Here is a 23,754-nt window from a genome sequence, read left to right on the forward strand (position 1 = left end):
AAATATAAATGTTGTACATTTGATGGCATTAAGGGTTAATTTACACATAATGAATGCATGAATGTAATTAAGAGTCATTGCATGAGAAAACCAGGCAGAGGTGGGAAGATGGGGGTCGGCCAAATCGGCTCATACTTTGTATATGTGATAAGTATGTGGAACTATGAACAGCCATATACTTAAAACCCTCCAGCTGTTTTTTTTTGTTATGGAGTTCTGGGACCCCTCTCAGAGACCCTCAAAAATCCAACAATTCATGGCTGAAAATGACTGAAATTGCCATTTCTACCCTGATTATCCTGATGAACATAAGCTTTATATTTCCATAGAGCCTAGGTAGCATAGTTTTAAAGACCAAAAGGTGCACCGAGGGGTTATCTACACCACTGAAAGCAGAATTTTCCTCCCTCTAAATTTTGGTCATTTTTAAGAAGCATTATCTCGTATTCGCAGTGGCTTTGGTGGATGGTTTTACTGTTGCTGGAGAAAGGAACATCTACTGATTCAAAAACAATTGTCGTCTAATTGGGCCACACATAATGTGTGCCGTGCCAGGAGGGTCTTTAGCAGGATTTTTCGTGTTTTGGCTCATGATAAACCATATTCAGATCGCCATCACATGGCCATACCATGGCATTACATCACAAACAGATGTAATGCCAGATGTTTGCGATGTAATGGCATGGTATGGCCACTTGGTGGCGATCTGAATAGTCTAGTTTCAAATGTATGACAACCAAGAACAACAATGCATGCAGAGGTCTGCACTCTTTGAGTGCTTTTCTAGTTAATATAAGCTTTCTTTAACAATTTGTCATACAGTGACACAAAAATTGACCATAAATTACCCATAGTGAGATATTATTACCTGGTTTATTATACTCCAAAACCCGAAAAAAAAACCCGTAAAGACCCTCCTGGCACGGCGCACATTATGTGTGGCCCAATTAGACGACAATTGTTTTTGAATCAGAAGATATTCCTCTGTCCAGCAACAGTAAAACCATCCACCAAAGCCACTGCGAATGTGAGATAATGCCTCCTAAAAATGACCAATTTTAGAGGGATGAAAATTCTGCTTTCAGTGGTGCAGATAACCCCCTATAGTGCACCTTTTGGTCTTTAAAACTATTCTACCTAAGCTCTATGGAAACATAAAGCTCATGTTCATATCTTTATCAGGATAATCAGGGTAGAAATGGCAATTTCAGTCATTTTCAGCCATGAATTGTTGGATTTTTGAGGTTCTCTGAGAGGGGCCCCAGAACTCCACGACAAAAAAGAGTTTGAGGGTTTTAAGTATATGGCTGTTCATAGTTCCACATACTTATCACATATACAAAGTATGAGCCGATTTGGCCGACCCCCATCTTCCTACTTCCTGCTGGTTTTGCCTGGTTTTCTCGTGCAATGACTCTTAAAAACACTTGTTTATGAAATAATGAAGATGTTGCAGCACCTCTCCTGAGTGCCCTGTTCTGCCCCAACAGCACCGCCAGTGAGCCCAGCAGCAGCAGGAGCAGGAGCCCCAGAGTGGCTACAGCCGCTGGAGAGACAGGAAGCCCTGCAGGCTCATATGGAGGGGTGGTGGTTCTCCCAGAGGTGACTGGAGGAGGGGTGGTGGGAGGAAGAGGGGGCCCTGGAGAGAGCAATATGGTCACATGAAATGCAGAAGGTTTTACTTTTACATCATCTTCTTATGTCTTTAATGTCTTGTATTAATCGGTTACAATGTCAGAGTATAATCACTGGTATAATCAGTGGTTTTCACGGAGGTCATCTGTTACTCCCTTAATTGTTTTGATGTTGACGTCTTCAGTGTTTTTCCCTGCACCTCATGTACAGTATGTTGTCTTTGCTGAGGTAGTTACATCATCTGAGTGCTCCCTCACCTGTGCAGGTGACCCAGGCGTCCTCCTTATGGATGCAGTCACTCTGATTCAGAGGGGCGCGGCAGCACTCCCACAGGTGGTGCTCATGGCCTGTGCAGTTCACCTCGTCCAGCCAGATGGGGCCGTTCCCCTTTCCAAATGAGCCCTGCTCCCCCCCTTCACGCACAGGCTCCCCACAGTCCAGCTGCCTGCAGACCACCTGGGCGTCCCTCTTGTCCCAGGAGTCGTCACACACCGTCCCCCACTCTCCCTGCAGGAGCACCTCCACCCTCCCTGAGCAGCGAGTGGGACCCCCCACCAACCTCAGCGTTGGAGACACTGGAAGAGGAGAGAGATTATGAAAACACAACACTCAAACACACACACACACACACACACACACACACACTCAGACGCACAAACTAACACACATATATGGACAACAGTTTCAAAGTGAAAACTAACAGCATTGATCTCACCTGGACATTCCTTTACTGACTCTTTGTGTATGACATGAGGGTTTGTTCCAGTTCCTGTGTCTGAAGTTGAAAATAAAATAAAAATTAGAGTCCACATATACACAACTGATTACCATTTGAACAATAATAATACTTCAGCATAACTTTAGGGGGTACCAGTATTGACCTTTACACTCTAGATCAGCAACCGTGCTGCAGTCTGTTCTCCACTGAAAAGGTCTGCACTGCTCAAGGTGTGTGTCGTGCTTCCTACATCGTGGAGGGATCAGTTGCTTGGCTTTAGTTGGGGTGGCATCAATGATCACTGTAAGTCCTCCACAGCCTAACTGACGGCAGATCACAGAGCCTGTGTTTCTGTCCATGCCATTGAAACATATGTTTCCCCAGGTGCCATTGTAATAGACATCTATTACACCGTTGCATGGCCCACGACTGTCTGTGGTTTGTTTCAGCTGAATGAACCCTGTGGACAACAGACATTTCATATAAAAGTCACGGGTTGGAGGCCCTGCACTCTGCACATGTGGTGTCAAAAGTGGAAGGTGTGCCCAATGTTAAAGCTGTATGAAGAACCACAGGACAGGTTGACCCCTGTGTGACCCCTGTATATGTTGACCCCTATGTGAGGGACCCCTGAGACTAGTGTGTGGGGCTCCCTGAGATGGGAGAGGTACAGCTGGTGGATATGTGAGAGGTGCTAATGTGTGTGTGTGCGACACATGGGCATGCTACCTGAAGGGAAGTGTACATTGTGAACATGTATAGTGCAGTGAGCAGCCTAATGGTGTTTGTACCTGAGCACATGAAATGCACATCCTCTTTGTGTGAGCAGTCGTGCCGCCCCCACTCTGCTGGAGGACACTCCCACAGGCTCGTCTCGTCTCCTGTGCAGTTCACCTCGCTCAGCCAGATGGGCAGATCTCCTGGGGGAACGGATGCAGGGACCTCAGCACTGAGGGCTGTGCCACACTGCAGCTGTCTGCACACTACCTGGGCATCCTGCATGTCCCAGGAGTCGTCACACACAGTCCCCCACGAGCCGTTGTGGAGAACCTCCAGCCTGCCAGCACAGTCTCCTCCAGATCCTGTCAACCTGACTGGCTGAGGGCCTGGTATGGGGGAAAAGCGATACATGAACACACTAGAAAAAGGTTTATATATAATTGTGCTGTTGGATCATTGGTAGACTTTGCAATGTACACACCTGAACAGACAACAGTCACCTGCTGGCTAGAAGCACAGTTTAGTATCTGTGGAGAGCTGCAGTTTCCCAGATGAGTCTCACGTCCAGAACAATGGAACCCTGAGACACACCCATCGCCCTCTGTGTCAGTAGAACCAAAGAACCTAACAGCAGAACCGCAGGCCAGCTGTCTGCACACCACGGAGGATACAGACTGACTCCAGGAGTCCAGCAGAACTCTCCTCCACTTCTGACTGACGTAAACCTCCACCGCTCCCTCACACCGCCTCTCTCCAGACAAGCGCATCGTCCCATTGTACTGGGAGAGGGAGGAACCTGCAAAACCTCTTCAGTTTAATATACAGTTTATATGCTTACAGTTTCATCCCCTATAAGTTACCATATTACACAAGTATCTCAAAGCAATCAGTTATCAAATACCAATGCATTTATGCTGAGCAACCTAAACATTTGCCATTCCTGATGTTTTGTTCTTATATATGGTATACATGTGCTCATCTGAGCAGAAAACTTCAGCGTCCTGTCCATGGGTGTCCACATTTTCCTGTCAGCCAATAAACCATTAATCATACATGCACAATTAATTAATGAACAAACTACTACTACTACAGGGATGGTGTTCTCATGAGCTCACCTGAGCAGATCACTCCAGCATCCTGTCTATGGGAGCATGCAGCTCGACGCCACGAGGAGATTCCACATCTTGAGAGGCCAGTTTCATTCCCCTCACACACAAACACATCAGGCCAGATGCTTCCACTCCCCTCACCAAACTGCTCTGCCCCTAGAACAGCCACAGCACTCCCACACTTCAACTGGTGGCAGAGCACGCTGGAGGCCCTCATATCCCAGGATGCATCACACACTGTGCCCCACTCTCTGAGGTACTTGAGCTCCACTCGGCCTGAGCAGGAGTCACTGCCATTGGCCAGTCTGGCATCAGTGTATCCTGGAAAGGGCCCAATGAGAAAGCATTTAATGTTATTCTTATGAACAGAAAAGTTGGTATCAGCAAGATTATGACAAGCCATGATGTCCTTACTCCACATAAGACACAGTTGCAAAAGTTAAAAGAAGACAAATGCATAATTCTAAAACAAGACAATACCAGAACACAGAAGTCCTACATCCTTAGCATGGGAGCATCTGTGGTTCATAGGGGATGTTGGGCAGAGGTGAATCTGAGTCTCGCTGCCTCCACACTGGATCTCCTCTGACCACACCTGGCCCTCTCCCTCTCCAAATGCAGCTGCTCCCAGCACCTCTACAGGAGCCCCACAGTCCAGTTCTCGACACACAACCTCTGCATCCTGCCAGTCAAATGTGTCGTCGCACATTGTGTCCCAGGTGATCCCATGTTCCACCTCCACTCTTCCAGAACACTGGTGGAAACCGTTCACTAGCCTGGGAACTCTGTGTTCTGTGTGGAAATAATTAGAATTGTATTGTGCAATCAAAACATCATGTATGATGCATAATGTGGATCATTTAAATAATGGAACGGGTATTTCCATAATTATAATAAAGCCACGTGTTAATCTTACCTGAGCAGATGACTCCAACATTGTCTTTAGGCTGGCATGTGTGCTCATCCAATCCCTTATGAGAGCAGTTCTTTAGTCTGGTCTCCCACCCCACACAGCCAACCTCAGCCATCAAGACTCTCCCTGCTCCCTCTCCAAAGTGGGCATCTCTCAAGGAATCTACAGCATCACCACAGCCCACCTCTTTACACACAACTGCTGTATCAAAGTTGTCCCAATAAGCACCACACACTGTGCCCCACTCTCCATCATGATAAACCTCTACTCTCCCAGAACATCGACTGGGCCCATCCACCAACCTCACTGTATCTGTGGAATGAGAAAATAAAGATACATCTCAGCTCTTACGGGCTCAATGAAATATCAATAGAAGGAATATTGAATTGAATCAAGAATAGCAATGTTCCATTTTTTACCCTTAGGTTACCTTTACAAATGAATCCAACATTGTGCTTGTGAGAGCAGTTGTGGTTAATATGTGATGTCGGGCAGAGGTGAGTCTCGTTGCCTCCACACTGGATTTCCTCTGACCACACCTGGCCCTCTCCCTCTCCAAATGCAGCTGCTGCCAGCACCTCTACAGGAGCCCCACAGTCCAGCTGTCTACACACAACCTCTGCATCCTGCTGGTCAAATGTGGTGTTGCATAGAGTGTGTCTTGTCTCCTTATGAAGCAGTTTCACTCTCCAAGAGCAGTAAGAATGACCCAGTTGGACTCCTGCAATTCACCATCATTTATTCTTTCATTCAATTTGACTCACACTTTTATCCTAAGCAACTCAAAAATGTCCATTGTTACTAGGACGAGTCATCCTAGAGTAACCCAGAGTTAAGTGTCTTGCTCAAAGGCATAACAGTGGCAGCAAGGAATTGAGCCAAAAATATTTCTGGAAATAGATCTTTAACCATTACACTACCACCATCCCATTTATTGATGTCTATCTATTTCTGATACTAATGTGTAACTATAAATAGCATGCATATTAAAATATTTAAATGTATACATGCTCATGTGTGTATGTTTATCTAAATGATCCTATCACTTCACACACTGGCATAGTTTTTAAAAAGTGTAATACATGTGATGAACTGAAATAGTACTGCTTTCAGTTAGCCCACCTGAGCAGATGACTCCTGCATCCTGATGATGACCACAGTTTTCTGCACCCCATCTGTGTGAGTTGCAGTCCTTCACTGTGGACTCAGACCACACACACTCTACACCACTCATCCAAATGTCTCCTGAGCCCTGTCCAAACTGAGCACCTTTGAGAGCTTCTACAGCCACTCCACAGCCCAGCTCTCTACACACCACTGCAGCATCACGCAGGTCCCATCCGTTATCACACACTGTGCCCCACAGTCCTCTGTGTAGAACTTCAACTCTTCCAGAACAGCGACTGCTGCCATTCACCAACCTCACTGCATCTAGAGTGGAAATAAAGAGATGATGATATATTGGGACAGTAATAATTGGCAGATTTGTTATCATGAAGCCAATAATATCATATTTGTTTTAACCTCCACAAATAAGTCCTGTATCCATCCTATGTGAGCAGTTGTGGTTCATAGGGGATGTTGGGCAGAGTTGAATCTGAGTCTCGTTGCCTCCACACTGGATCTCCTCTGACCACACCTGGCCCTCTCCCTCTCCAAATGCAGCTGCTCCCAGCACCTCTACAGGAGCCCCACAGTCCAGTTCTCGACACACAACCTCTGCATCCTGCCAGTCAAAGGCAGCATTGCACACTGAGGCCCATTTCTCTTTATGAAACACCTCCACTCTCCCGGAGCAGGGGTTGGGTCCATTAGATAGCCTGGGTACTCGAGCTGAAGGTCAAAGAAAGACAATAATGCAAACTTCATCACCATGTATTAATCACAAATAATGCATCAAATATACCGTTAACATACTTCCCTCACTTTACATCAGTGTAATTAAATGTGTTTATAATAGTTTAAAGACAATCTGTGTTACCCTCTAAGTGATGTAATTAACTTTCTAAGACAAAAAGTTGTCACATACTGTACAGCAAACATCTACTAGGTACAAACAACAAATACTAGTTCACATGCTATGCAACAATGACATGTCCTCTGATTCCCATTTTGTTCTCCAAGACCCAGAATCTCCTACCTTTGCTCCTATAGTCCTATAGACACATGAGAATACTATCATCATTATTATCATTATTATCATTTAAATAGCATATATATATATTATACTGGCCAATTTTCAAGACCCAATATGGCCCTTGAGCCAAAAAGTTTGGACACCCCTGAGATAGAGCCTTGATATTGTTATGTATTTCTATCAGGGTGCCCCACACATGGTTAACAGTCTTGAACACAAGCTGACAGTTTAGACCAAGCACCATACTGACATGTGTCTGGAGCCCAGCTGTGGATGAACAGGCAGCGAGGGACAACAAGGACAACAGGCAGAGTCCTGACAGGCTCTTAGCATCCAAGCTAGTTTTGGGAGTATTTTAGTTAAGCCGTGGTAACACGCTAGGTAACTGTTGATGCTGATGACGCAGAGTGGTCAGTGTAGCTGACAGCATGGCTTTCGCAGTACGCCATACGCATGCAGAGGTTGAGCCATTGACATTAATGACAGCCTCCATAGTCAGTTGAAGCTCTTGTGACACTGGTGACACAAGAGCGTGGACTACCATATACCACACACATTTTCTGTGCACCAGATGAATTACAGTTTTTTTCAATTGCTTACACACAATTTTTCAAACCGAGTTCTTTTTAACAAAATTTAAGCACAAGTATCCAAATGCCACACTCAGTTTGCATAATTCCTAGATTCTTTGCAAAATGAAACACTTCAGTCAAAACAAACACACTTCAGTCAAAACATACACACTTCAGTCAAAACATATACACATATTTGTAAAAATGCTATTAGTTGTCATTTAACAAACACAGTCCTCAATGATCAGACACTATCGCAGCCAGATTCACACAGCAGTGATAAATGCAAAACGCATTTGTAAAAAGAAAAATTAGGAAATAGATTTTTGCCCAGGCATTGTTATGTAAGGGATCATTTAGATGTCCAAAAAATAGTGACAAACCCACAACATTCTTCATGATTAGTTCGACATAGGGAAAGTGTACATAAATAGGTCTATAAACTTGCACTTGCACTGTACAACACTGAAGACTGCTGTAGACTGAATATTTCAAGTATTTCTTTCAATACTTAACAATAATCAACCAACAATGAAATCAATTGAACAAATAAAATCTGTAGACAAACAAAAACTACTGCATAAAGTACACACTTTGACTCTGAAGAGCAACTACTGCAAAAGCAACAAGACTGTATAGCACACCTGAGTAATGCGTTTTCAAATTTGCACATGTGTGCTTACACACCTGGTGGATGTGATTATCCAATTCGTTCATTAGTGTAGTCATTGGCGATCCAGGGCTTTGTAATGACAAGGAAGTAACCTCACAATCCTTATCTGTGTCTAAGGTGTGGAAATGTGTGTAGAGTTTTACAAATCACTGTGTGTAATGTTTTGCAAAAAGGGTGAAGCAGACATTGTGTGTAATGTTGTGCAAATCTGTGGAGGTGTTTTGCTCCTTGGAGTAAAATTTTGCTAATTGTGTGAAAAAAAATATTTTTGTGTGTAAACAATCGTAAAAAACTGTAATTGCACATAGTGACCACAGATCACCATGCGTGCCCACAATCACCAGGTGGCAGAGCTGAGGGGAGCGTAAGACACCCTGCCCTGGTGGTTGAGGAACGCCACCGTCGCTGTGTTGTCCGCTTTGATTCAGACATGACAACCCAACAGCCAGGGAGCCGGAGGTGTTTCAGCTAGCTCTAGTGTGTTGATGTGGAGGCATCTCTGGGTGCTAACAGCACACCACTGGCACTACTGCCCTCGTACACGGCCCTCCAGCTGTGGAGGGAGCCATCTGGGGTCTCTGCCATCCAGCAGTTCACTCGGCTCAGCTTCACACCAGTGCTAACTGTCTCTGGGGAACACCAGTGGGACAGTGTAATTCAATACTGTCTTATCAATCTGAGCAGCTTGTAACGCCCAGTAAGCCTTGTAACGCCCAGTAAGCCATGAACGCACACTGGTGATCTCTCCCAGGCTATGCCAGCATGAATATCTGCCTATTGATTGCTTGTCTGTTAGGAAGTCAAGGCCCGGCAAGCAACTTGCGATAAGTGTAAGGAATCTGTGTTGAATAGACCAGAGTCCCCAACCCAGGTGTGTGTGATAACGTGGTGGTCAGAGTGTAATGGTGGATGCAATGCAAGAGGACACAAGCTTACCTCCTATCACTTGGGATCCTTCCCATACCCATGCATTTCACTTACACTGGCGTCCCTCCACACTTCTCCCACTGGCACATCCACCAGCCATATTTCTCCTATCCCAGGGTGCCCCACACACTAGTGCTTCACCCATCTCTGGGGCCCTTCACACAGGGGTCTACCTATCATAGGGGTCCCTCATACGGCTCACATATTGGGCACACTTGCAATGGCTTTATGGCAAGCCATCCCACTTCTGACACCGTAAGTAAAGAAAGGAGAGAACAGTGACCCCATCGAGCTGCAAACCCATAAATAGATACCAGGTGAAAGAAGCAAGCTGGTGCCCCCTTGTGGATGAGGTGTGTTTGTAAAAATGTACTGTCTACCTGAGTGCACAGAGAGCACATTGTAACAATGTCAGATTGGCTATCACATGCTTGGGGTTGAGGTTGAGCCCAAGACATTCCAGCCTCTGAGTGGCCGAAAGAGAGCACTGACCAGCTGACCCCATAAGCTCAGCTGGCTGGGGTGACTGAGAGTGGCCGCCCAGTGGCGCTCTAGGAATGTATGTGAGCGCAAGAAGAAGCCTGTTGTCCTGAACTGGACGCTGTAATCATTCTGAACGGCATTTGTTTCAAAAGACGCCGTAGGCTTACAGTAAGATGGGTCTCACACACTAGGCCATCACCCTCTCCAAATGCACTGCTTCATTCATCTCTAGGAGCCCCACAGTCCAGCTGACAACACACAACCTCTGCATCCTGCAGCACGGCACACCATGGCCCAGGTTGTATTGTGAAGCAGTTCTACTCTCCCAAAGCAGGAATTTGATCTATTAAACATCTTGGGTACTCATGCTGAATTTTGGAGCAACATAATTTCCAGAGCCATAAGTGATACCATTTGTATCTACGTAAAATGTGAGAAAAAATATATATATTGATTGAAGATCCTATAATTAAAGAGAAACTATGCAGGATTGGCGATTATGTTTGCATATTTCTCTGCAGTGCTTCCCTGACAGCTTTAGCGTGTATATCTATACATATATATGAAGTCATGAAGTCCAAGGTTCAGCGTGTGATGTCATATCGCAACATCAAAAAGGTGGAACCTGAGGAACTCACTTCTCTAATTGCCACTTATCCCTCACCTGCTCTGAATAGTTCATTAGGGGATTTAGTTGATCACTATAATGAATGTTTGTATACAGCACTTGACAAAGTTGCTCCTATGAAGACGCGCACTGTTTCATTTGTGCACTCCGCTCCTTGGTTTACGCCAGAACTTCGGCATATGAAATCCTTGGGCCGACGCTTGGAGCGGCTGTCAAAAAAGACTGGTCTTACTGTGCATAAAGACATGTACTCTGAACACGTACATGAGTATAAAAATGCTCTCTGTGCTGCAAAAAGATCATACTATGCAAAGATAATCAGTCAAGGACATGGAAACACCAGGACCCTCTTTTCCACTGTTACTGGTCTTCTTAAGCCACCTGATAACATCACCCATCAAGAACTCTCTGATGAACGCTGCTCAGCCTTCTTGAACTTTTTTAATACCAAAATTGAGGCAATCCATCAGCAATTAGAATGTTCAATTAATCAGCTGAACCATCCATACTCACAGTGCACCCTGGGCTCATCTTACAACAATGAACTCTGTGAATTCAGTCTCCCTACTGAAAGTGCCATCTGTGGCCTCATCAAAAAGTGCAATTCCTCCACCTGTCAGCTGGACCCTCTTCCAACTAGCCTGGTTAAGAGTTGCCTGCCATCTATTGCTCCGATGATTACATCAATTCTAACCACCTCTCTTCTCTCTGGCACTGTACCATCTGCCTTTAAAACAGCCATTGTCAGACCAACGCTGAAAAAACCTGGATTGGATTCTAACAACCTCAACAATTACAGGCCTATATCTAACTTGCCCTTTCTCTCCAAAGTGCTTGAGAAAATAGTGGCGACTCAACTCCAGTATCACCTGAAGGACAATGATCTCTTTGAGCCATTCCAATCTGGATTTCGTCCTATGCACAGTACTGAAACGGCCATGGTTAAGATTACTAATGATCTCCTCTGTGCAGCTGATGGTGGACTTATTTCCATTCTGATTCTCCTTGATCTCAGCGCAGCCTTTGATACCATCTCTCACCATGTTCTACTGGAACGTTTAGCTAATATCGGAGTGCGTGGCAGTGCTCACCAGTGGTTCACCTCCTATCTCTCTGGTAGGACACAGTGCGTACAAATGATGAGCTGCAAGTCTGAGAGTACTGCTGTGACAAGAGGGGTGCCCCAGGGATCTGTGTTGGGCCCTCTGTTGTTCATTATCTACCTTCTTCCACTTGGCACTATCCTCAGGCAACATGATGTTCAATTTCACTGCTATGCTGATGACACCCAGCTTTACTTTTCAGTGAAACCTACTGCCACCCTTCCGCCAGCTGCACTTACTGCCTGCCTCCATGACATCAACGTGTGGATGACACAAAATTGCCTGAAGCTGAATAGCAGTAAGACTGAGTTGCTACTGGTTGGCTCCAAATCAGCTCTTACTAAGATGGAACCTATCACCATCTGTGTAGATGGCAGCACCATCCCTTGTTCCAAACAGGTCAAGAGCCTTGGTGTCATACTGGACAATACCATCTCGTTCAATGCACACATTAACACCATATCAAGAAATGCCTTTTTCCATCTAAGGAACATTGCACGGCTCCGCCCAGCACTCACCCAGCAGAGTGCAGAAGTCCTAGTCAATGCGTATGTGACTTCCCGCCTGGACTACTGCAACTCAATCTTGTCTGGAATTCCAAATAAGCTACTTCACCGGCTCCAACTCATCCAGAACTCTGCAGCGCGGATTATAACATGCTCCAAATCCACCAGCCATATAACACCATCGCTCATGCAGCTGCACTGGCTTCCAGTTGCCTTCAGAATAAATTTCAAGGTCCTGCTCCTGGCATACAAATCCCTAAACAACAACGCCCCTACCTACCTCACTGACCTCCTGGAAGTGTACACTCCTGCCCGCCCTCTGAGATCCTCCTCAGCAGGCCTGCTATGTGTCCCTGATGTGAACCTCTGCACCCTGGGAGAGAGGGCTTTCAGCTACATTGCCCCCAAGCTATGGAATTCATTGCCAGACTACATCAGACACTCTGACTCAATCACTGTCTTTAAAAGTAGACTGAAAACATATTTCTTCAAAAAAGCTTATGGACTGGCTAACTGACTTTAACATTTAACATTTTTCTTTTCTTTTTATTTCTATGTGATGATTTTGCAACCCTGTAAAGTGACCTTGGGTGTCTTGAAAAGCGCTTTTTTAAATAAAATGTATTATTATTATTATTATTATTATATAGGCTATATATAAATATAGAAATTGCAAGCGTGGTTCTTCTTGTTCTTTATGCGTCTCAGCCTTCCAGATGTAAACAGGGAACGATCGTCTCCTGAACAAACTGCAAGGTTGCAATAGCGGATAGGGACACTGGGGGCGGGAGGAAATATTACTGTTTTCGATAAAACTGGTCAGTCAAGCAAAACAACGATTTCTAAGCGATTTTATGACTATGAAAAAGTTGCATAGGGTCTCTTTAATGTCCATTTTCAAAATTGCTCATTAATTTTTCAGGTTTTGAAAACATGAACTAAAGTACACTACAAACTGTGTTCTTGTGCAAGAGATCTGCAATCTGCAATTTTGCCAAACTACTGTAAATGCACGTCTTTATCAGCATCGTGTGTGTGTGTGTGTGTGTGTGTGTGTGTGTGTGTGTGTGTGCGTGTGTATTTGTGTATGTGTGTGTATTTGTGTCTGTGTGTGCATTTGTGTGTGTGTGTGTGTGTGTGTGTGTGTGTGTGTGTGTGTGTGTGTGTGTGTGTGTGTGTGTGTGTGTGTGTTCGCAATAGTCTGGGTCCATATTTCACATAATTCCCATTACTACTAACAGCTTTGAAAACTTTACATGTTAAAAATGATGACCACCACACAAACTAAGCTGTGACGCCACCATTTTAGGAGTAAACAAGTAACCACACATACCACTACACGCACAGGTAAACTCCCCCACACACACGCACCATTACACCCATGACACACACACCATTACTCACCCACCCACCCCACACACATACACACACACACACACACCATTAACTCTCCCACCATTAGCCCCCCCCCCCCCCCCCCACACACACACACACATAACAGTACTCACCCACCCACCCCACCCACACACCATTGCACCACTACCCCAGCACCCATCCACACACACACACACAGGTACCCCCCACCACACACACACAAAAATACACAACATTACCCCCCACACACACACACACACTCACACACATACACACACCTTTACACTACACCCCCCCCCCCCCCCCCCACACACACACACACAGGTAGACCCACTCACACAAACAACCCATTACCTCTTCCCCCACTCACAGACACACACACCATTACACCATACCCCCACCCCCACCCCCCCAACCACACACACCATCATAACCCCCTTTACACAGACACACACACACACACCACCCACTACCCCACACATAACCACACATGTGACAAAAACACAGACAGGTCATGCAGGTGGTCATATTGTGTACATCTAGTTACATTCATTCACACTGCAGTTATAATACCAGCCATGTAGTACCATCTCAATATGATAATAAAGGAGTTAATGTTTGTAATTGAATGATGTCATAATGAATTAGTAAATTACATTTCAGTTAGGTGCATGGATATGCTGCTTACCTGAACAGATGACTCCAGCATCTTCACCATGTACACAGTCACTTCTACCCCACCCCTGTTGGCCACAGTTCTTCAGTGTGGACTCTGATCTCTTACAGCTCACTTCATCCATCCAGATTTTCCCTGATCCCGGTCCAAAGTGAGCTTCTTCCAGAGCCTTTACAGCATCACCACAGTCCAGCTCTCTACACACCACTGTAGCATCAGCCATATCCCACCCATCATCACACACGGTGCCCCACTGTCCTGTATGAGAAACCTCCACTCTCCCAGAGCATCGACTGCCTCCATTCACCAACCTCACAGCACCTAAAGAAGAGACAGAGAGACAAAGAGATAAATATGATAAATCAACTCTTATTAAGTTAGGTTAGCGCGCTAGTGCTAGGCGGTCATACTAGCCTGACGTATCCAGAACACAATTCTTTTCAGAATATGAATCTAGAACTGGAGAACTGGGATGTGATTATGGAGCGTGTTTAGATACTGTAGATAGATACTTTATTGATCCCCAAGGGGAAATTCAAGATCCGTGTTTCAACGGATACAGGGGGAAAAAACACCTCTCCACACAACTGGATAGACCTAACTAACCAATCAGAGCAATGAAATAGCCTACTGTGTATCCTGTAGGGACAAAACATCATCTTCTTGGCAAATGCCTTAATCCCTGTTTCGTGTTTTCAAAGTTATTGTGATCTCTTGGACTCTACCTTTTTATGTCTATACTGTTTTGACTTTTTTCTGTGATGAGTCTGAGTCTGTGGCATTCACTGACACACACAGACACACACAATAATAAACACACACACCCACACATAGTAGACATGTACACATATACATGCACGCAGGCACGCACAACAGACTCACACACACACACACAGGCATACACACAAACATAGGCATGCACGCACACATGCACACGCACGCACACACACACACACACACACACACACACACACACACACACACACACACACACACACACACATTCGCTTTAGACAAAGGCATCTGCCAAATAGCATAACCATAACCATACACACAAACACGTGCACACACACAGACACACATAAAAATACAAACATGCAGGCAAGCGGGCACACACACACATAGCCCATTACCCCAACACACACACACACAAAAACACACAAAAGAACCCCCCCCCCCCCCCCCCAACACACACATACACACACACATTCCATAACTCGCCCATCACTCACTCACAAGCAAACACACACACACACACACACACACACACACACACACACACACACACACACACACACACACACACACACACACACACACACACACACAGAGAAGCATACATATACATAAAAGCAAACACACACATGCACACACTCTTTTACAAACACAAAAGTTGCAAGAGTAGGAGATGAAGACAAATTGACCAGAGTGATTTATTTTTTGCGGAGAGAATGCGCAGGACTGAGCGGCAGTCATATTTTGCACCGTTTTACGATAAATGTAGCTTTAGTAAGTACTATATCTATAGATAGTGTAGTTATATCGATAAATAATGATTTAAAAATCGAGGTAAATGTGAAGATGAGTACCCACACAAAGGAAAGAATGATACTAAGTTAAGAGTACAGAGAGAAAAAGAAATAATGATACATATGGTGACCTCAAGAGAGAACAAGCTCATGTCACACAAGGGACCATATGAAGTGATCAGCAGAAACATCAATTTTGATACAATTCAATTCAAACAGCAACAAAGTAACCAACACATATAACACCAACAAAGAACAGCCAAGCACCTGACTCAATGAATGTTACGGAAACACACCAAAAGCATCATAAAATGGCGACCTACCAAATGGTAATAAAATGGCCACCTAACACCACATGCTCCGCAATGGATATGAACAATTGCTGGAGCAACATTCAAATCCGACCCGAGCATGGAAGGTACTACACACAACACACAAGTGTACTCATGGCTTAATATCACACAGCACATAGATGCTGGGTTCACTTTACTTGTATAGCCACCACATGTTATTGGGGGCAATACAGGCACTCAAATATACATCCACACATAAAGCAGCAGAAATGAATATTATTCATAAGAATAAACAAGATGTGGTATGTTAGTGATTCCCAATTAAAAAAAAAAAACTAGGTCAAACTGGTTAGCACATTATTTCTAAAGCACTGAGACACGACTACAACTATCACAAGTTGCTCTACAAGTTACTCTACAATATCTAGCATGGCCTGATAGACATTACTGAAAAATGTATTCAAGCACACCTTAAACAAGCACACCACTGTGACAGAATGCAGTTAAGATTTCAGACTTCAAACCTTTCAGCATAAATAAGAGACTAAGAAGAAATCTGATCATATTTGGCTGAAAGTATTAATTTGATTTTGTGGAATAAATCATATCCTACCTTGTTGGTTGGTTAGAGCCACAGAGGCCAAGAGAATAATCCACAGGCAGCCCTCCATCTTCATCTCCCCCCAGCAGAAGCTCTGAGTTTGGGCTCAGCAGACAGCAGCAGACAGCACAACCCTCACCTCTGCTCCCCCAGACTCACTGACACAACTGTGCCTTCCTCTCCCCACCTAGACCCTATGCGCATCCCTGAGCCGCCTATCACACTCGATGTGACCATATTAGCAGAGCGATAGGAAATCATCAAAAACACTTCAGTGTCAAATCAGAAGGCGCTGTTAAGACCGCTCTCCATATATGTCAAACTGGTAGTGAACAGAGTGAGAGAGAGAGAGATAGAGAGAGAGAGAGAGAGAGAGAGCAGAGAGTGCGTCTCTATACTCAGCCCACCCCCTGCATGCACACTCTCATCATTGAAGTCACACAGACGCATCCTTGTGGTCAGGAAGTCACTGCACCTACCAAAGATTTGCGCTCGTTGGAGGGGGGGTGCAGGTGGCATACGGTGTGTAAACAGGATCTGTTGCTCCTGCCAAAGCAAAATAGCCTCAGTAAATAACTTCAAACATGATCAAAATTAACTTGAGAATAATTTTGAAAATATATATATATATATATGTATATTTTAGCATGAGGAAGAATATCAAATAATGTGTGTATCCTTATTTGTGTTAACCTTCTTTCCAAAGTGTGTTTGGTGATAATGATAACAATGATAAACTCTTTTTAAGACTCATTTTTGTCTTTAGTGGCTACTCAGGAGAGGACACATGTTCATATTTCTCCCTGCAAATGGAGTCTGAGAGCCAAAACCAAAAGCTTAATTCTGTGAGGAGTCTTGTGATGTGTAAAATAAATGTATATGAATAAGTGAAAAATGTCTTCCACATTTTACATATTGTTTACATTCAATGCCTTGGCGTGTGTGGACTTCTATACATTCTGCAATATTGAATGATGAACAGAGACCTGATATGACCTTGCAATGTCATGTATCATCCACTGAGGGGCGCAGAAAACACTAAAAATACTACAGGGATCCATCTCTGTCTGGAGCATTGCCAGCTAGGTGAAAATATATAATAAAAGTAATTCCATGAGCATACAAAGATATGATTTCATCATATATGTTATATAACATTAAAGATACTGATAACCTTGATTACAGAACACACACATTAAGTATTAGCAGCGATGATCATGTGCAGCTCTTCAGCAGCATTTCCACATCAGTTGTAAATTCCTCAGACCTACAGTCCTTGTATCTCTTTATAAAGAAATAAATAGCAAATTTACTTGTAGAAATTGTGCCAGGGTTTAATTACTATTTGTTTATGAATAAATAATGAAATGATTAATCTCATTGACTGCAAATACAGTCAGTTCTTGTCACAGGTGAACAAAGGTGCAATGGAATGTTTGCAGAAATCCTAGTTTGGTGGTGAACTACGATCATGGATATAAACCAAACCCTAGCCTGACCAGCCAGACCTAGCCAAACCCAGCTCTAGGTGTTGATACTGCTCTTCAATCAGTACCGACTCAAACCACTAGGGGCTCTCACCCTCTCTCGCGAGACATCATGTTGTGAAATCCTATAAGGACCACAGAGAATGACAGAAAGAGGCATTTGACCCTGTCCAGCTTGTGTGATTTGATGTGGTGACAATAGTCAGAAGTACATTCAGTTTATTCTAATAATGCAAGTGTATATAAATACAATACATGTATCCAGTCAGCATGAGATAATGTAATGCAACAAGCACAGAAAGAACACTAATGAGCATCAAAACAACATGCCAGCAGTGAAATGAACCTGAATTATGATGACAGACCAGTATGCTGGATAAGATGGATAGGATACCAATTCAGTAGAGAGGCCAGTAGCAGTCACTAGTATGTGCTGCTGGGTAAGATGGATAGGATACCAGTACAGTATAGAGGGGCCAGTAACAGTCACTATGTGTGCTGCCGGGAAAGATGGATAGGCTGTGTGCATAAGTGCACACATCCAAATAAAGGTGACGGAGCCAAAAAGTTAAGATCCAAAATCGATTAGTTTAATTTTTTCGATTTCAAGTAACGTTTCGAGACGTATGGCTCTTTTCCAGGGTTAGCTGCAGTTCATAATCTGACCACAATCTTACATGTGGCAATAGGGGGGCGCTGCTGAGCTCCTGACAGAGACCATCAGGCCCATGACAGGAGTGAGTAGCCAGGGTCACCATGGTACGCTGTCTGAGGCAGTGATGTACTAACAATTCAATTTCAATTTTAATTTCAATTTCAATTTTTCAATTTAATTTTACTTATAGAGCGCCAAAACATTACACATGTCTCATGGCGCTTTACAGAGTGTTAAACATTCAAAGAGAGCCCATGAGTAACAGGGGCAAGGAAAAACTCCCTAGAATTGGAGATACATATAGGAAGAAACCTCAGACAGATCCACGACTCAAGGGCCCAACCCATCTGCCTAGGGTCAGTTACAGTAGAGTATAGTTATTTGTAGTATCAGAAGGTTCAAACAGTCCAGTATAGGGAATAAACAGTCCATTAGTAATCCATTAGTAATTTGAGTGTATTGAGTCGTTAGGATGCGTGGGCCAGGGATCCGGGCAGGGAACCACAGCGGGCGATTTAGGGCAGTCATAGGGATGACGATGGCAATGTCACTCAGGGGGATGGGACTTCAGGTGTGATGAGGGCCACGCACAAAGATGGCTGATGACTGGTAGTGTTTCACCTCACAGGTGAGGTATAGGGGAAAGGGAAGAGAAATAAAGTGGGTTAGTATTACTATAAGTCATGATGGTTGGTATTAATAAGTATATCAATGGGGACATAAATTATTATACTATAGAGGGGAAAGGCAGAGGGGGAGAGGGAGTTGAAAGACAGGACAGGGAGAGAGGGAAGGAGGGAGAGTTGAGAGAGACAGAGGGAGAGGGGAGAAGAAGTTGAAGTTGTACGGCATGACACATGAGAAGTCCATGACAACGCTATGCTAAAGCAGCATAACTAAGGCATGGTGGAGGGTAGTCAGCACCAGCACAGGTGTGGTCAGTAGCCACCATGGGACACATGACTGGGGCACCAGTCACACAAGCCCACAGCAGAGGTGGTCCGTTCCAGTAAGACCCTGAAGTGGTTGAAGTTCAACACTGCACCATACCTAACTATAGGAAGCACTAAAGAGTTTTATGTCTAGACTTAAAAATAGGGAGGGTGTCTGCTAATTTAATTGAGGGAGGAAGATTATTCCAGAGGAGAGGTGCACGGTAGCAAAAAGCTCTGCCTCCTACTGTAGTTTTTGAAATTCTTGGAGTTACAAGAAGTCCAGTATTTTGTGATCGAAAAGGTCTAGGTGGATTATATGGGACTAGAAGATCTTTAATATATTCGGGTGCCCTGCCATTTATGGCTTTGTATGTTAAAAGTAGAATTTTGAAGTCAATGCGACTTTTAACAGTAGGTAGCCAATGTAGAGATGCTAGGATGGGGGAAATATGTTCATATATGAATATATATTTATATATAATATAAAATAATGTGTGTATCCATATTTATATTAATCTCCTTTCCAAAGTGTGTTTGGTGATAATGATAACAATGATAAACTCTTTTTAAGACTCATTTTTGTCTTCAGTGGCTACTCAGGAGAGGACACATACAGTATGTTTCCCTGCAAATAGAGTCTAAGAGCAAAAACCAAAAGCTTAATGCTGAGGAGTTGTGTTGAGTAAAACATTTGTATATGAATAAGTGAAAAATGTCTTACACATTGTACATATTGTTTACATCCAATGCCTTAGCATGTGTGGACTTCTATACATTCTGCAATATTGAATGATGAACAGAGACCTGATATGACCTTGCAATGTCATGTATCATCCACTGAGGGGCGCAGAAAACACCAAAAATAGTATAGAGATTCCGTCTGGAGCATTGCCAGCTATGTGAAAATATATAATCAAAGCAATTCCATGATCATACATAGATGTGATTTCGTCATATCTTTTATATTTTAACATTAATGATACTGATAACCTTGTTTACAAAACACACAAGTTAGTATTGGCAGTGATGATGTGCCGCTTTTCAGCAGCATTTCCACATCAATTGTACACATTCCTCAGACCTACAGTCCAAACTTGTATCTCTTTATAGTGAAATAAACAGCCAATTTAATTTCACTCAGGTTTAATTACTATTATTATCGGTTTACCATACATAAATAATGAATCAATTAATCTCATTGACTGCAAATAGTTTACAGTCAGTTCTGACACCTTTGTCACAGGTGAATAAAGGTGCAATGGAATGTTTGCAGAAATCACAGTTTGGTGGTGAACTATGTATAGAGGCCAGACCCTGCTCTGGTGTTGACACTGCTCTCCAATCAGTACCGTCTCAAACCACTAGGGGCTCTCACCCTCCCCAGCAAGACATTATGTTTTGAAATCCTATAAGAACCACAGAAAATGACAGAGAGAGAGCCATTTGACATTATGTTTATTCTAATAATGCAAGTATATATTAATACAGATATCTTGTCAGCATGAGATAAGTTCAATGTAATGCAACAAGCACAGAAGGAACACTAATGAGCATTTAAAAAAAAAAAAAGCCAGCAGTGAATTATGATGCCATGACAGACCAGTATGCAATTCAGTAGAGAGGCCACTAACAGTTAATAGTATGTGTGCTGCTGGATAAGATGGATAGGATACCAGTTCAGTAGAGTTCAAGTTCAAGTTCAAGTTCAAGTTCAAGTTTTTACTTGTTCATGCCTCCACCGTACATGGCATTGTGGTCAGTCCATTAATCCAAGTATTTGACAGTGTGTGGATGTCATCGAAATGATTGCATAGGCCTATTACATATTGACTTAAACAAGTAAGTAATCAAGTAAGTAAATAAGTAAGTAAATAAATAAAAGCACCCTCATCCTCACACACGCAGACACACACACATACACACACACATGCACACACACACACACACACACACACACACACACACACACACTGTCTCCCCATAGTGACATAGTGAATCTCTCTTCATAGCTCCTATTCCAGGGCATATGATGTAAAAATAACACCCACAGACGATATTGTGAACTTTTAGACGTGTCACCTCCCCTCTGTCGTGTGTTTTGCTTGAATTGACAATGTATAACCCCCCCATGACTGCGAACTACACCCTCCCGCACTCTAGAGTGTCGAGACGCAGCCGTCAGGTGATCTCCTCTGTCATCTCCCCCACTACCGTTTTGTCAGTTCAGTCTCAGGTAACCCCAATCACCCGCACCGGTCGTGGTCAATTCAATTGATCTTAATTCACTCCTGGCTCATTAACAATCCAATTAGTGCTCACATCACAGTAGTAGGCTATAAAGCCTGTGTGTCTGAGGTGCACCGAGCCTGATGACCTCTCACCTCTATGACGACCTCTGGAGGAACCGGCTGTGGTCAGTCCGTGGTCCAGCTCCTCATAGACAGATTCATCTCCTTTTGGAGATCTGCAGGATAGGACGAGTGAAGTACCAATCCCCATGATAATATTCCATAGAGAGTCATGAATTAGGCCTAAAGCATTGACTAGAATTAATGTTGCATAATGAATGCCCTGTTCTGCCCCAACAGCACCGCCAGTGAGCCGAAGCAGGCGCTCCAGAGTGGCTGCAGCTGCTGGAAAGATTTGTGCCTAGAGTTTTGAAAAATGACATCAAGTAGCAAAGTGAGTGAAAATAGTAGCAAAGTGATTGTAAAAAAACTGTATTATAGCCTACTTAGTGGCATACACTTTTCAACTTTATTTGAAAGTCTTATTTATCGCTATTATTAACTATTTATGCTATTTAACCCTTATAGGGTCTTCGTTTTTTGGTTACACATGGGGTCCTGCTGGGTCTGGTAGACCCATGGCATTTTGGGGTCTTTAATTCAACATATTGAAACCTTTTTTTGTTAAAATACTCAGCAGATGTTTACTTCAACCCATTTGCAAGTCATATAAACAACATTTGATACATTTGCTGCCTTTACCTTTGTTAAATCACATGGTTAAGAGCAGAAGTGCTACTCGTTTTTGTTGCACAAATGCAACAAACTAAGGAAATGCATCATAAAACAGCCATAACTGGACAATGATCAACTAATGTACAAATGAAGGATGATTTTCCAGAACTATAGTGAATTATGTATTAGAAATTGAACTTTCTCACTACATCTGCCATGATCCTCAGATTCTGGTACTTCTTCCTCTGCATCATCTTCAAATCCCTCTGTCTCTTCCAGTATCAATTCTAAGGCAGTCTGAACTGAGAATCGCTTTGCCATCTTGTGTGGTATTCATTCCCGCAGGACAGATGGTGAAATGTGTGGGAATATGAGTGCAGATATTGTTGGGTTAGGGGTTGGGTTAGGGTTGGGTGCTCCAATTTTGTAACAATGTTGCAACCTTGTGCGGGAACTGCACTGGTGGCTCACACTAAGGGCCCATTCACCTGCTTTACTCTCTCTCTCTCTCTCTCTCTCTCTCTCTCTCTCTTTCTCTCTCTCTCCCTCACTCACTCACTCACTCACTCACTCTCTCTCTCTCTCTCTCTCTCACACACACACACACACACACACACACACACACACACACACACACACACACACACACACACACACACACATACACAGGCCCAGAAACCTAAAAGGGCAAATGAGGTGACACAGGACCTATGATTTCCACACATTATAGCCCTGGGTCCAATAGACCCGCGAAGACCCTGTATGTAATAGAAATGTGCAGGGGGGGGGGGGTGTCAATGCTTTTTTTTCTGAATTACTGTATGTTCCTCATACAAAATGAGCCAAGGCCAATGAATCTCAGTTTGGAAAAAAAAAATATTTGTATAACTTTTCTTAAGATGAAAACTGAAAACGGGTCCCACAGACCCGAAGACCTTATAAAGGTTAAAAGGAGAGAATTTCATATTCAATTCAATTCAATTATTTTCATATCTCTGTTTCTCGCTTGGACAAAGGACAAATGGTCTGCGTCCCCTAGCGTCGGAGGCCTGACACTGAAAATGACTTGATTACAAACAACTCTAGCTGAATTTAGGGTATTGCTCAATCACGGAAA

The 23,754-nt window shown here is 43.6% G+C and overlaps 1 protein-coding gene across 1 annotated transcript in view; it reads right to left on the bottom strand.

Moving 5' to 3' along the window:
* The window catches only part of LOC134061713 (scavenger receptor cysteine-rich type 1 protein M130-like), a 40,994-nt gene extending 29,436 nt beyond the window's left edge, over positions 1-11,558 (bottom strand). Inside the window, exons 1-14 of the mRNA XM_062517473.1 lie at positions 11,468-11,558; positions 8,996-9,106; positions 6,620-6,928; positions 6,218-6,526; positions 5,526-5,816; positions 5,099-5,407; positions 4,663-4,974; positions 4,189-4,503; positions 3,636-3,869; positions 3,145-3,459; positions 2,604-2,813; positions 2,351-2,410; positions 1,893-2,210; positions 1,460-1,639 (exon numbers count right to left, since the gene is read on the bottom strand). Of these exons, the coding sequence (XP_062373457.1) occupies positions 1,460-1,639; positions 1,893-2,210; positions 2,351-2,410; positions 2,604-2,813; positions 3,145-3,459; positions 3,636-3,869; positions 4,189-4,503; positions 4,663-4,974; positions 5,099-5,407; positions 5,526-5,816; positions 6,218-6,526; positions 6,620-6,928; positions 8,996-9,106; positions 11,468-11,558 (3,364 nt within the window). The remainder of the gene's footprint in view (positions 1-1,459; positions 1,640-1,892; positions 2,211-2,350; positions 2,411-2,603; positions 2,814-3,144; positions 3,460-3,635; positions 3,870-4,188; positions 4,504-4,662; positions 4,975-5,098; positions 5,408-5,525; positions 5,817-6,217; positions 6,527-6,619; positions 6,929-8,995; positions 9,107-11,467) is intronic.
* Positions 11,559-23,754: the final 12,196 nt, after the last annotated feature.

This window comes from Sardina pilchardus, chromosome 17 (assembly GCF_963854185.1).
Source record: "Sardina pilchardus chromosome 17, fSarPil1.1, whole genome shotgun sequence".
Taxonomy (NCBI): Eukaryota; Metazoa; Chordata; class Actinopteri; order Clupeiformes; family Clupeidae; genus Sardina; species Sardina pilchardus.